Source organism: Triturus cristatus, chromosome 4_2 (genome assembly GCF_964204655.1).
Source record: "Triturus cristatus chromosome 4_2, aTriCri1.1, whole genome shotgun sequence".
Classification (NCBI taxonomy): Eukaryota; Metazoa; Chordata; class Amphibia; order Caudata; family Salamandridae; genus Triturus; species Triturus cristatus.
Window position 1 is genome coordinate 82,903,545 of NC_140586.1, and position 14,784 is coordinate 82,918,328.

The following is a 14,784-nucleotide window of genomic DNA, read 5'->3' on the forward strand; positions in this document are numbered from 1 at the left end:
TGTAATTACTTATGTCTTGCACTTGCACTTTAGTGGTTTCGAGGATTGGTATTTATGCTGTTTTGTACATGGCACATTGTACTTTCGATTAGTGCCTTTTTTTACACTTTCGCACTTTAATGTTATATTATCTATGATAAGATTGTGGAAGTGAACTTCCTTTTTGACGGTTTTTCGTAAAGAATGCATCAGCACTTTATAGATATTATATTCTAAATACTGAAGTGGGGAATTGATCCCTTTGCACCTGCACTTTAGTGGCTTTTGAGTATTTGTATTTTTGCTGTTTTGCACAAGGCACATTGCACATTCGGTTAGTGCTCTCTTTTCTTCATACTATTTCATTTTAATGCCATATTGTCAACAATATAAATGTTAAATTTATTCTGTAATGTATTCTTGAACCTCTTGCTCTGAAATAAAAAAAATAAATAAAAAAATAAAAATAAAAATAAAAAAAATAGTGCTCACAGTCTTTAATTAAAACATCCTAAGTAACAACACAAGTAAAAGGGCCAGTCCTCATGGGAGTGTACAAAAGTAGAAAAGCGGTACTAAGGAGGGACTACAAAGCCTATTGAGGAATCAAAAGAAACCATTTTTTTATAGAGTTTTATATAGCGCGAACTAGACCCACATCGGGTATCCGAGCGCTTTACATGAGCACCAGTTTCATTACAGAAGGACACATTCATTTTCGTTAGGCACAGGGAGATTAAGTGATTTGCCCAGAATCACAGGATGTTGAGCGTCATTGCCGAGACCCGAAGCCGGTTCCCCAGCTTCGAGGTCAACCGCTCTAGCTGTAAGGCTACATCCTCTCGCCTATTTAGAAAGCACAGTAACAGGAGCCAATTGAAAAGATGGATGAAAAGTAGGTGGAGCTTCAAGCCAATACCTGAATACAGCATGTCTCGAAGAGACAGCGCAAGCGCTGCCTAGGCAAGCCCTAAAAACAAAAACAAAATGTGCTACTAATACAGCGTCCCCTTACCTCCTCTATGGCGGCAGTGCGTCTCGTCAAGGTCAATGTAGGAAGTGCTGCCTCCGAGTTTAAATGGAAAAAAGGAAGCGCAAAAGTAAGAGGCACCATGTGACCTCAGCACGGGATAATACTACAAATATTAAAAAGCTGACCTTGTGGTGCGCAAGTGGAGTAATAGAAAAAGGATCATATTGTGCATGTGCAAAACCAAGACATAAAGAAAAACACCTGTGGTGCAGATGCACGTGTATATGTGTGTTTGTTTGGGGATCTGTGCGTCTGGAAATGCAGGTCCAGCTTAGTAAAAAAAGCGTGGCCGCCATTATTTAATATGAAGCAGCATTTTTTAAGTTAAAGCATGGTGCTGTAGTAAAAAAAAAAAAACTTTGTAAGCGGTCCCCCCCTTGCCCTGCATGCCGTTTGCTCTGACCGCCCCCGGGCTGAGCTCTGAAGAATAATTTGCGGAGGTCTGTATGTATTTTAAATAAATAAAAATCTATTTGGGTAACGAGTGCACATCAAAACAAAGGCGCGAGGGCGTCATGTTAAAGAAAAAGTGTGGCATGGCGCGTTAAAAAAAATGTTTTATGTACAGAAACGGTTGCGGGAGACAGGAGAAACATATATGAAAATAGTGCTTGAGGCTGTAAGTAAAACATCCTGAGAAACACATGTAATGGGTCCTCCTGGGAGGTTACAGCAGGAGAAAAGGTGGTTACCAAGGAGGGACTACTAAGTCTATTGACCAGTGAGAATCCACCATTTACAAAGAACAGTGACAGGAGCCAATTAAAAAGATGGGCAGAAAGTGGGTGGAGCTTCATGTCTATATACTGAATTTAGCATGTCTTGAAGAGACAGCCTAGGCGAGACGTAAAAAGTACCCTGAAACTATCTTTAGTTAGACAGGGTGGAGGTGACTAGCTTTGTGCCGCTCTCTGATATGGCTTGTAGAATGTGCACGTTGTGCTCTTTTTATTTATGCACACGTTTATTAAATGTGGAAAAGTGTTCAAAAACAATTGCACACAACGAGACAGCAAAGAGGTAAAAGTGCTGTGTGGGCTCAGAGATCACTATGGTGTAGCAATAAGGCCAGTTTCAATGCCAGGGTCTATTCTAACTTTTCAAGGTGAGTGCTAATAGCAGGGGAACTTTGGGGTGCAGCATGGTTCCGGTTGATGCTGATGGCCGTGCCTTGCTCAAAGCCTCAATCTATTCCCACTTTTTGCAGTGAAGGCTCTTAAAGGCAAAGGACTCGAGATCAGCATGGTGGCCAGTGACTTTGCCACGTTCAAAGCCGCTGTCCATTCCAGTTTTTCACGGTGAGTGCTAATGGCAAGGCACACGGGGATCAGCGTTGTGCCCGGTGAGGCTGGTTGCCTTGCTGTGTTCAAATCCTGGGTCTATTCCAACTTTTCGCAATGGCGACGAAAAGTATGGGACTTGGGGATTAGCCTGATAAGGGTGGTGGCCCTGCCAGGGTCAAAGCCGGGGTGTATTCCAACTTCCCACATTTAGGGCTTATGGCTGAAGAGAACTGGGGTCAGCGCCCAGTGACGATTGTGGCCTTACCACTATCGAAGGTTAGGCCTCCTTTATCTTTGTCTAACAACCACTAAAGGTGGGTAGTCCGTGACCACCATTGGGCGCTGCCGAGTCCTATAACCGTACCACGTACAAGGTACGGGCCTAGTCGATATTTAATTGTAAGGCCTAAAAGTGGGGTGGATGGCCAAGTAATCACCATCTTGGGTAATGTGGCGGTCTTAGTACGTTCATGATCTCCACAATGGTGTCCGAAGAAATGGAAACTGAGATAGCATAAAGCATCTTAGGTCTTTGGCCTACTCCTACTTTTCACATATCGGCCTAGAGCTGTGAGCTTTTTGGAGACATTATAGGTGCTGATGAGACTAGTGACAATGACCTATACATGCTTGGGGTTCATTGTACTTCCCCTCAGTTTGCCGGTGTGGTAAAGCGGTCAGAGTGGCCTTCTCTAGCTTTCTAAAAGGTACTATGACCAGATGATCCAAGAACCAGGATATCCCACAAACACTGAGGTAGGACAACACTTCGACCGTGAGGCACAGAATGCATTAATTGACAGCGGTCTCCAAAATAGAAAACAAAGAAGGTGAGGCAGTAAAGGACCCTAAATGCAACTTTACACCGGGTCTTAACTAGATTGCTTTCTGCTACAGACTGTTTACTTTTTGTGCACTGAAACACATGAAAACGTGCCTCCCTCTATGTTCAGTCGATCCGCTATGCAAACAGAGACATGCATGTACTAAAGTTTCTGGATGTGCCGGGTCAGATGATAAAAAAGAAAACAATATGGCCCCGGATAATCCAGGACGCCGGGATGCTCTGCTAAGGGGAGCCAATGGTCAGCGCTGAAGCTTTCGCATAGGGTAATGTTTCAAGGAGAGGCGCCAAAAGCTGTTTTCGGCCGGGGCCTGCTCTGTTTCTCAGAGGGAGGCCCACGTCTTGCTCGGCGCCAGCTTCCCGCCCGGCCGCGCGCCCTTTACTGTATATGGAGACGTCAGACGTGGATACTCCCGGTGGGCGGGCTCCGCCCTGCTGCAGGAATGCTTCACGATCCCGCCCCTCTGACTGGTTTATAAGGACACGCAGTTATTATAAACAGAGCCGGGGCAGGTTTATAGTATGCCTTACAGACGCCTGGTCTTATAAGGCCTGCCACAACACAGTGCAAAGAGCGCGCCCAACAGAGGCGCAGCTGTCCGCAGTGTAGCAGGTGCAGTAGCACCGGGCCCCAGGGGCGTGATATGGGGCCCACTACACAGCAAACGCCTTTTTTTCGCACTATCGAACCAAGGAATTGAGCCATTTTTTCTTAATCACATTAGGGCCGACGTCAAATGTATTGTCACTGGAGCTCAAGCGCGCAACCAACGGCCATAGGGCTTTTCGCATCATATATGACGTGTAGAAGAATAAGGGGGCATGAAAGGGACAGCCCTCTCCTTACCAATCGCAAGGATGCGTCCGTTAGAGGTAGGCGAGCCCACAACTCAACAGGGAGAGCCGAGCCAATGATCTGACTCGGCTCTTAGAGCCCGTGCACGAGCCGAGCCCTGAAAATGTGTACTGTGTAAATCACACAACAAAGACCACGTAACATATCATACCGTTTCTTCAAAGTTCATAAGAACGTATTTTTTAACATGTGTATGCTTTGACGTTAAAACAGCACATTATGGTAATGCTCTGAGAAGTACTTATTAAAAGTTCGTGTAGAGCCACATTATAGTCTAATACATGACACAAAATAGGTTTTTGAACAGCCGGTAATCTTAATTTGTATATTTGAAAGGGCTTTCATACCACATAATGAAAAAATTTAGTTTTGTTGAACTAAAAAATTGCCTGATATCACACAATTTAAGAGGGGAAGCCGAGATGTATCAAGGTTTGACTTTCTACAAGTCAGCCAGTAAGCGGGTATATATCTGGCTTAGCTTGTGTTGATGTGTGGTCTTACCTCTTAGCGCATTTTCTGTAGTTTTCTATAGCGCGAACTTGACTTCAGGGTATTGAAAAGCTTTACCTGAGGGCTATTTACATTGCACACGTCACATGCATTCTTTATAGGCAAGGCCAGATTCATTGATTTGCCGAGACTCCCGGTCCGTACCGGGACGCCGAGACTCGAACTTGGTTTCCGGCGGTTCTTGCCACAACCTGGGAGGAGTGAGGGTGACGGGCAGCAGCCAGATGAAAACTCGGCTCCTTGTGGGCTCGTGGTATCAACGGGAGCTCGAGCCTGGCTCGAGCTTTCAGTGGCTCGCCCACCTCTAATTTCAATGTTTTTCGACCACAGTAGCGTTAGTAAAGCAACCATGCCACACTGCCTCCTGAAAGGAAAGGGTATTGGATTTGCAAAGTGGAACCCGTCCATGAGGGACCACTTCCGGAATGTGGGCTCGGCCGTAGGTGGGGGCGCTACAGTGGTGTCCTTCACAGTTTGCCTGTTAATTACGTCAGGAGCTGCAATTAAAGCAAAACAAAAGGTAGGCGTTGTGCTGTCTAATGCAATCCATAACTCCAGCCTACGCAACAGCTTGCAAGGGTAAACGAGCTGAATGCCACTCCGATGATATTTGTAAGGCAGGAAGTTAGCAACTTATCCCTTTGCGTCGCGAGGGCTTTGCACACCCCTTCAACCGCAAAGGAGCAGCTTGGCACATCGCAATACAACAATGTGTGTTTAACCTGGCTCTTTCGTAAGCATCGGACCCCAAGTGTTATACTTAGAAGTGGTGTGGGTGCAAAGATTGTTTTAAATCCTCTCAAAGGTTTATGAAAAACTGTACATAGGCATGAAAATTGGTCCTTTGGGTACAATTATGTCGCAACCATTAACAGTACAAAAATATTGGTGCAAAAGTTACACTTAGTAAAACAAAAAGTTGATGTTCTTACCTGCAAAACGCTCTGCAAAATGCACACGTTCACAGACACGTCTGTGTTCGTTTTCGCCACCGAATAACGACACATAAGAAAGTAGCGTGAATCACACTGGCTTGGCTGGGTTCTGTTAACGAGAAAATTATCTGGGTAAGAGAAAAAACGTAGCAGATGAACATCGGGTACGTTTGTTGAAGGGTGTGAATTGTGAACTGCACAACCCTCCTCATTATTCCGAGACTCAGCTGTGTTCATTTCGTCAGCCTACCTCATTGCTCCCCCTTTTGTGCTTGTCTCCAAGCCTCTGACACACGTTCATGCTCTATTCTTTGAATCCTTTTCCTCGCCCTCCCTCTCCCATTGTACTCCTCCTTTCACCCATCTCCAATCCATTTATCTCCCCTCATTCTTCCCCTTTCATCCCCTTCTTAGCTCTAATGCCTTCTCATCATTTCACCCCCTTCTCCTTCAGTTGCCTCTCTTTTGTCGTTTCTCTTTGCCTTCTCTAACCCTTTGGATTTCTCCTTTTGCTCACTTTGTTTCGTCAGCCTATCCTGTCGTTTCCTCTCCCTTTCCATGCTTTTCTTCTCGGTTCCTTCTCTCGTTCCTGCATTTCTATTCTCACTCTGCCCTTCGCTCCTACTCTCCCACATAACCTTTCTCTTTTCGCCCTCTGCACCATATCCCTCTCTGCCATTTCCCTTATCCCTTCCTTATTTTACTACTCTCATCTCCCTTTCTTTCTCATTAGTCTCTTCTCTACTCTTCTGCCTCTTTCTCTTGCCCACTCTTCCTCACCCGCATTTCACCCTCCCTTTCTAGTCACTCTTTCCCAGCCTTCTACTCTCCCCGTCGCCCCCCTTGCCCTCTGTAGCTTCCAGTTCTTTCTTCCCCTTGTAATCCTTTCTATCTGCACACCTTCCCCCGTCCCTCCCCCTTCTTCATTCTCCCCCTTCTTCATTCTCACCCTTCTTCATTCTCACCCTTCCCGTCTTAATCCCCCGTTCCCCGTTATTTGTTGTCTTCTCTATTGCTCCACATTCTCTTGCCACTTGTCTCCCATCCCCGACTCGTCACCTCAACGTCTCTCTCCACTTTCGCCCTCTGCCCCCAGGCTTACATCCAGATCACCTACGTGGAGCCCTACTTCGACACCTACGAGCTGAAGGACCGCATCACGTATTTCGACAAGAACTACAACCTGCGCAACTTCATGTTCTGCACGCCCTTCACCCTGGACGGGCGCGCGCACGGCGACCTGCACGAGCAGTACAAGCGCAAGACCATCCTCACCACGTCGCACGCCTTCCCCTACATCAAGACCCGGATCAACGTGGTGCACAAGGAGGAGGTACGGGCCCGGGGGACGATGGTCGGGCTCCAGTGTCATCTGCTGTGTCTCAGGGGTTATTTTGTTCCCAGAATCCTTTATTTTTCTCCAATGATTCCTGGTGTTCTGAAATCCTCCTCTCTGCCTCCATCCGTCCCTGTGCTCCCAGAAGCCTCATTTCTCACTCTTTTGCAGATCATTCTGATCCCAATTGAAGTAGCCATTGAAGACATGCAGAAAAAGACGCAAGAGCTGGCATTCGCCACACATCAAGACCCGGCTGATGCCAAGATGCTGCAGATGGTGCTGCAGGGCTCTGTGGGTACCACAGTGAACCAGGTATGGTCACCGAAAGATCTAACAGGTGGAATAAGAGTTGATAAAGCCAGAGTTCATTTGAAACCACCACTATTCAGATATTCACCTCCTGACAGAACAAGATTGCTTGTGAGAATCTCCATATATCAAAGACCCGCTGGTATTATGCAGTCGGAATGTGCCAAAATATGTGGCAGGGTTGAGTAAATTATGCGGCATAATGTGGCACATTTTGTAATAGTATTACTTCATAATTTCATATATTTTTTTACTTGGCAACACTCTCTGGGCATTGGTTTCACCTCATTAGTACCATTTTAATACCCAGATATAGCAATAAGCAACAAGAAGGTGACCAGTCCAGCTTTGCAAAGGGCCTTCCATTGGGTGGCAAATCGCGTCGTTGCATTTTTAGTACATTTTCATCTGTTTGAGCTAGAAACAACATTTTTTTGTTAAAATCTGCAGATTATGCAGCAGATGATGGATTATATGGTGAATGGGGCAAATCTATAACTATGCGAAAATCACAGTGGATGCACAATCACACAATTCCAGTGGCTCTGCATATATCCCAAGTTTTTGCATTACAAACTTATTATTGATTCACATTCTATGCATTATTCTGCCATTTAGTGGCCGGGTCTGGAAAAGAAGTTGAAAAAAATCATAAACTTTATTTTGATGGTTGTAAAAAAATTAATTTTAATTGGGACATGTGACTGACCACTTTAAGGATTGACTCCAACCCTTTTTAAGGTAAACCTTTAAAGTCCCTAAATTAACCTGAGCTCAACCATATGGTAGCTATGGCACAGAGCAGACAGGCTTAACTTAGGGTAATGTGAAAATTATTTATGGAGTACCAAGACGGCAATAAAGTCAAAATGCAACATAATAAAAATCCTGAAGCAAATAAGAAAAATGGACTAAAATATAATAAACAAAATGACAAAAACCATTAAGTGGAATTATAAATATATATATTTTTAAAGTTTTAAGTAGGAATAGCGCCAAGAAGCATAAAGCGCCAATGATAGTCGGTGGTCGTGATAGATAGGGACCTAGGTGCATTTTGACACTGCCGCAATGGAATATGGTTTGGATCCACCAACCAGGTTCCTCCTGATCAGAAATTTTACCATCTGATTTTAGTCCTTCAAGTTGCAATCCACCACAGGAATACACTTCTGAAGCCTTCCAAGACCTCGGGATATGCACTTAGAGACTCACAGGGTGTCAGGTGGAGGCCAAACAGCAGGGCCCAGTCCATGTCCAGTTGCCTCTGTTCAGCTGGGCAGTTGCAGGAAAATGCCTCTTGTAGCTTGTTGTGTCCCTGTAGCTTTAACAGGAGGTCAGCCTTATTACCCTTGACGTCCACTTATTTGTCCTGGATACAAAAAGGAGAACTGGTCTTATCCTTTAGCACTCTTCTCAAGCAAGCAGCATGTTCTGTCCTCTTCTGATCTTCCACAGGTCCAGTAGTGCTTTGAAGTTGGTGCCTGGAGATGCCACATTTGACTGGCGCATGCTAGTGGGTGGGAATGACTCCTGGACATGCCTTCACTATTGGGGTAAAAGTTCCTGGGGCCAACCTTACCCACTTTGGGCATTTTCAAGATGGCGGAAGCCTTCCACCATACTAAACTTAGGCTCTGGGAGTTGGTGTGTGTGGGTGGGGTGTACTATGGTAACCCTGGTGTACTTCCACATCTAACACTAAAATCCAGTTTGGGGCAGTGACTGTACCCACAATAAACTCAGAGACAGAATCCTGGTAGAACAAAGCAGGGTTTTCTGGCAACCAGATAGTGAATATACAGGAACTGTTTTGGCATCCTGTTGTCTCGCCTTTCGAGTGCACCCCTAATGTTGTATGTAAAAACCAAGAGACAGCGGTCTGGTGGGACAAAGCATATCCTTCAGCAAGCAGACAATGGATACTCAGAAATTGTTTTGGCATCTTGTTTCTTGTCCTTTCAATTGTGCTCCTAATGTTATATGTAGAAACCCCGGCAGACGCGTCAAGTAAGATTTGACACTCCAGCAGGATTTGACACTGTAAAGTAAAAAAAAGAGGCTCACTGTGATTGGAGCCTGCCTAGCTGGAGGGACAAAGGAGGAGCTGTGCCCAGGCATCAACTAACATTTGCTTGTGACAGTAGAGGCATCTTTGATATTAATCCATGTACTGGACCCATTCCCTCTGGCCATCCTGTCAAGGAAACAACACCACCTCCCCACACTCATGCCTTTATTCCCTGCTCTGGGAGCAGTTTTTACACTTCTTCAAATGCCATTTACTGGCTGGCAGAATTGGGAGGACAAATGCAAATTTAATCTCCAGGAATTTCAGATCGGAAAAACTTAACTTTCTAAAAGTTTATATGTATTCAAAAATCAGACTTCATCCAAGGGGTGTAACACAGGCCCCCGCATCCCCCGCGGTGCAGGGGTGCCCTGAGCTGCAGGGGGCCCCCACAGCACAGTACTCAAGCCTGCACGCTTCGGATTAAATCCGGAGTGGGGGCCCCTCCGTGTACATTGCAGTGGGGGCCCTTAAACTTTCGTTACGCCACTGCATCCTTACATTGGATTTTAAAAAAAACTTTAAAATAGTTGTTTAATTAGTTTTCTTGCTAGTCCCATTCCCGAAGTACAATATTAGGATTTTTAATCTGTACTCTGGTTTTCTACCTAGGACAGATAGACCTACCACAGTGAAAAATAGTTTTTAGGTGCCTGCCACTGTAAGGACATTTTAACATTATATTTCTACATGTCCTCCTTTTAAATGCCATGCAGCCTGCCTTGTGGGCTCCAAGGCATAGGGGTTACTTATTGATATTTAAAAGGGAGGTTTTGACATGTCACAAGGGTTTATTTTGACAGGTCAAATTGCAGTTTCTGCACTGCCACAGTCCGGCTACACTGGAAGGCCTGAATCCATGTTTGCACCACCACATTAGTGGATGGCACCATAAGTGTTGCAGTCCAATATTGACATTTAATTTACTGTCCCCGGGTACTTTTTTTTACCATATATTAGGGCTTATGTGTAAGTTAATATACCATTAGGAATATGCTAATTCCACTACGTTTAAAGGGGGAGCACAGGCACTTTGCTACTTCTTAGTAGGGGTATAGTGCATTGAGTTCTAAAAGCATAACAAAAAATAGGGTACAGCAAAAGGCAAAAAATCTTGGGAGACCACACAGAAAAGTCGAATTTCTTACATGTGTCCAACAGAGGCATTGTCAGTCTTGAGCTGCAAACCTATTGTTACTGGGAAGTAACTTGCATCCTCCTTTGGCACCAGCATTAATGAAATATGGTTTTCAAGAGATTATGCTCATCGGGTGTGGGAGAGGAGAGGATGTGACTCACCATCACTCTATATATGCCAGGGATCTGTGGGCACCACCATATAACAGGTTGGTTTGCAAGTACCACAAGGACAAGAGAGGAGGAGATATGAAGGAGTATAGCACCGAGACTCCAGTCCTCTCTGCTACCACATTCTGCCGTTTACTGTTAATGAGAAACGCATCCCATTGGGGAGATAAATGGTCCCCACTGTGTTATGGGCAACTCCAGCAATTAGGTACGACCACTACCATGTCTAGTGGGAAACTGAGGAGGCAATCAGTCAGTCTAGAGCAACCTTTTCAGACGGTGGGACTTGAATCTGAGAAATCTCAAAAATCATCCATTTAACTCCTCCCTTTACTCCATCAGGGACCTCTGGAAGTGGCCCAGGTGTTCCTGGCAGAGATTCCAGATGACGCAAAACTCTTTCGGCATCATAACAAACTGCGGCTCTGCTTCAAGGACTTCACCAAAAGGTAAGATAGCCGTAGGAAGTGCCTGTACTGTATAGTGCATGCACATAGGTAGTGTTGGGAAGGGGGTTTCCACATGTGTCTTGGAGGTCAGTTACCTGGGCCTTTCTGTTCATATCCTTATATTTTTCACAAGATAGTGTATGGTTGCAGTATAACATTTGCAGTATAGAATGTTTGATTACAGTGAGGTGATTGCAGTACACAGTGTTTTATTGCAAAATGGAATCTTTGCAATATTGTGACTTTGTGTGCTATGTTGAGAGTTTACAGTATAGATTTAGTATGATTGCAGTACAGAGTGAGTATGATTGAAGTACAGACATATTCAGTGCAGCCCAGAGAGTTCGAGTGTAGGGCACAGAGATTAGTTGAGCACACAGTATGATCGCAAGATATAGTGTTATTGTGGGTTAAAGAGTATGGTTGCACAATGGAGTATGATTGCAGGTAAAGGGTATGATTGCGGGTTAAAGGATATGATTGCGGGCTAAAGGGTATGATTGTGGGGTAAAGATTGCAATACGGCATAAATAGCATGATCTCAGGGTAAGGAGTTTGATTGTGGGACAGAGGGCTTAATTGCGAGTAGCATATTTGATGTCTGCACAAAAAATGAAATCGCTCTAGCTCGCATTTGAAAGCAGAGCAGAAACTTTGAGAGCCCTATTGATTGGTGATCAGTAAGAATGGTCGTCTGCTTCAGAAGTAATGCATTTTGAGTAAGGTAAAGTTTTTAAGTACAGGATGACTCTTATGTACAAGACTTTTCTTGTCGGTTCCAATATAAAGACAGTAACGTGAACATGCTTTGCTTTTTAGGTGTGAGGATGCCTTGCGAAAAAATAAGACCCTGATTGGCTCAGACCAGCGAGAGTATCATCGAGAGATGGAGAGGAACTATCACCGACTTAAGGAGGCACTGAGCCCACTGATCAACAGGAAAATTCCCCAGTTATATACCCCGCTCATACCACACACAAGCCACAGGTGAGAAATGTGGTCCATCTGCAGCTTTTGGTGGTGAAGGTTACTGGTCATGGAAGTACTGACTTGTGGGTGGGGGACGGTGTCCCAGTTTATTGCACACATCCTGTGCAAGTCAGGGGCCATGGAATATAATCCAAGGATGGCATAGGTCATTGGATGCACCCCATGAAGTTTCTATATAGTCTAATATGATCCCCAAAGATAATGTGTCAGTAAATTAAATTCATGTACCACATACATCATCAAATACAATTAATGGAGGTCACTGATCATTAAATTTACTTTTTGGAGGTCATCAGATGAACTCATAGAGGTTGGTAGGTCATCAAATGCACTTCCTTGAGGTCATGGGCCACCCAATACTCCTGGGGGATTCAGAGTTTCTCAAGTTCATCTTGTGGAAATTGTCATTTTATATAAAGTGTGGAGCTAACAGGTCATCCGATTAATCCAAAGGAGACCCTAGATCAGTGGATACACTCTCCAAGGAAAACATGGGTCACTAAATAAACCTCATTGGACGTCATTAGACATCAGATTCTTCCTATGAAGATCATACGTCATCAAATCCATCTGAGAGAGGTGATAACTTATTTGACATTTCCTGTTGGGGTCAGAGTTGTCTGATTTGTTCTATGGAGTCCACAAGTCAGCAGGTTCGAGGCATGTGGGCTGCTGAATTCATATCTGTGCATAGATCGCCGCCTAGTGTTGGGTCCGGATGATTGCACATTGTTGTCCTGGAAGAGTCTTCGAAGTATCACGAGATAGGTGGCTCCTCCCCTGGACTACAGTGCGTATGGGCATCCCCTCCATCCTTAGATTGTTTTTTTCCGCCATTGGGTTCGGATGTCCTAATCTTAGCTCTTTGAGTATTTAGGCATTTAAATTCGTCGGTATTGTTTTCGTTCGGCGCCGAGTATTTTTGTCGAGTGCGTTCTCGAGTAGATCATCAACGATGGAACCAAAGACATCGAATAGCCCCTTTAAGCGTTGCCCTCTTTGCAACGCTAAGCATGCTCGTTTCGACGTGCACCCAGTGTGCAACAAGTGCCTCTCTCCAAACCACGACGAAGCCACCTGTATGGCGTGTTCCAGGTTTCGATCGAAGAAGACCCTTCGCATTCATCGAGCAGCTCGGCTCGAGGCGCAGAAAGCGACGCCAAACCCGGACAACATCTTCGGGACCGAAGATGAGGAGGTCGTGGACCTTGAAGTTCAGGGGGAGCTATCGGATCCGGTTTCGGAGCGAGAATCCGACTATGATGCCGAAGACGAGCGTATAGTAGATGAAGAGGAAGATGATGTCGTCGAAGAGGTAGGAGACGACGAAGAGGCCCTTGGGGCCGAGGAGGATGGCTCGGAAGATGAGCTAGGCCCACATGTCGGTACAGGGCCCAAAGAGGCACTCGATAAGGCTCAGGTCGAGGGATCGCCACAAGGCCTTACCCAAGATCATTCCTCTCGTTCTACAGCCCCGCATAAAGGCCCGGCGTCAAACTACCCTAAAGAGCCATCGGTATCGAAAGCGCCATCATTCGATCAAACGAAATCGAAACTGAAGGCAAAGGCACCTAACTCGAAACCGAAAGTGAAAGAGTCTCTCATCGGCAACAAGGCCTCAAAGCCCTCGGAGCCGAAAACACAAAAGAAGGCAGTCTCATGGGGACGTCGAGCCGAAGGCGGCGCCGAAGACCAAGGTCAAGGTTGCCGACCCGAAAAAATCGGCGCCGAGGATGGTCGACACAGAAATACAGAGTGACCCGCGAGAGCCGACCCATCCCAGTCCTCGTGTCGAGAACACAGCGTCTGGTTCGGGGTTAGATGCCACGTCAAAAAGGGTATCGAAGGAACGTGTCGAATCGACAACACCGTCTCCCTTCCTAAAGAAGAAGGTGTCGGAGTCGTTACTCCGCATCCACGACACGGCTTCCATGCTCGGCGCAAAAGCACCCCCGCAGCCGAAGACGGTCAGCACAGTTCACATCGTGTCGACGCACATAAAATTCGGACTACCACCGGCAGTACGACCGAAGATGTTCGACGCAAAGACGGGTCCCGAGCCGCAAAAACAGGTCGACCCGAAGAAAATTGTCGAAGCACCAACAGGAATGCCAATGGGACAGAGAGCTGTCGAAGTACCTCAGGAAGATGAGGAGCCAAGGCAGTTTATCGATGCGGAGACTGGTAGACTTTCAATATATAAAAGAAAGATACTGCCAGAGAAATCAATGGAGCCATACAAAATTCCATTGAAGAAGAAGAGGGCCACATCACCAGTTCTGGTAGAACATATTCAATATTATGACCAGGAGCCTCAGTCATTCTCACCCACACAATTTGATGTGGATGCAGGGGATGCTGGTGATGTTGAGGACACTTATCCTGTGGACACTGACCCTGAAGATCAAAACCAACCTTGGGTGGACAATACTGGTACAGGGGACCCTCAAACTGCTCCAGACACACAGGCATATGTGGGAAAAACATCTCCTACTGAGGATACTGCTGCTTTCAATGCCTTGATTGAGAGAGCAGCTAAAAATCATGATGTACAGCTCCACACTGATCCTATTGAGGATGATTTTCTGATGGATACCTTCTCTACCTCAGAAAGATCTGTTAAAACTCTGCCCATGCTGAAAGGGGTCCTAAAACCGGCTAATGACATTTTTAAGGAGACCACAAGGGCGAGAGTACTAAACCCTAGGATTGACAAAAAATATAGGCCAGCTCCTGTGGACTCTACCTACATAAGAGGCCAGTTGCCTTTGGACTCGTTGGTGGTTTCCAATGCTCGGAAGAGAGCCAACTCACAGACCACGGGTGATGCTCCTCCCCCTGACAAGGAGTCTAAGGTCTTGGAAACATCAGGAAA

At 45.6% G+C, this 14,784-nt stretch overlaps 1 protein-coding gene across 3 annotated transcripts in view; it reads left to right on the forward strand.

The window, feature by feature from the left end:
• Nucleotides 1–14,784, forward strand: part of DOCK6 (dedicator of cytokinesis 6) — a 409,103-nt gene that overhangs the window by 370,586 nt on the left and 23,733 nt on the right. For all 3 annotated transcript variants that reach the window (XM_085600639.1, XM_085600641.1, XM_085600640.1), the window contains 4 exons: nt 6,540–6,776; nt 6,951–7,094; nt 10,813–10,919; nt 11,739–11,906. In XM_085600639.1, the coding sequence (XP_085456765.1) occupies nt 6,540–6,776; nt 6,951–7,094; nt 10,813–10,919; nt 11,739–11,906 (656 nt within the window). The remainder of the gene's footprint in view (nt 1–6,539; nt 6,777–6,950; nt 7,095–10,812; nt 10,920–11,738; nt 11,907–14,784) is intronic.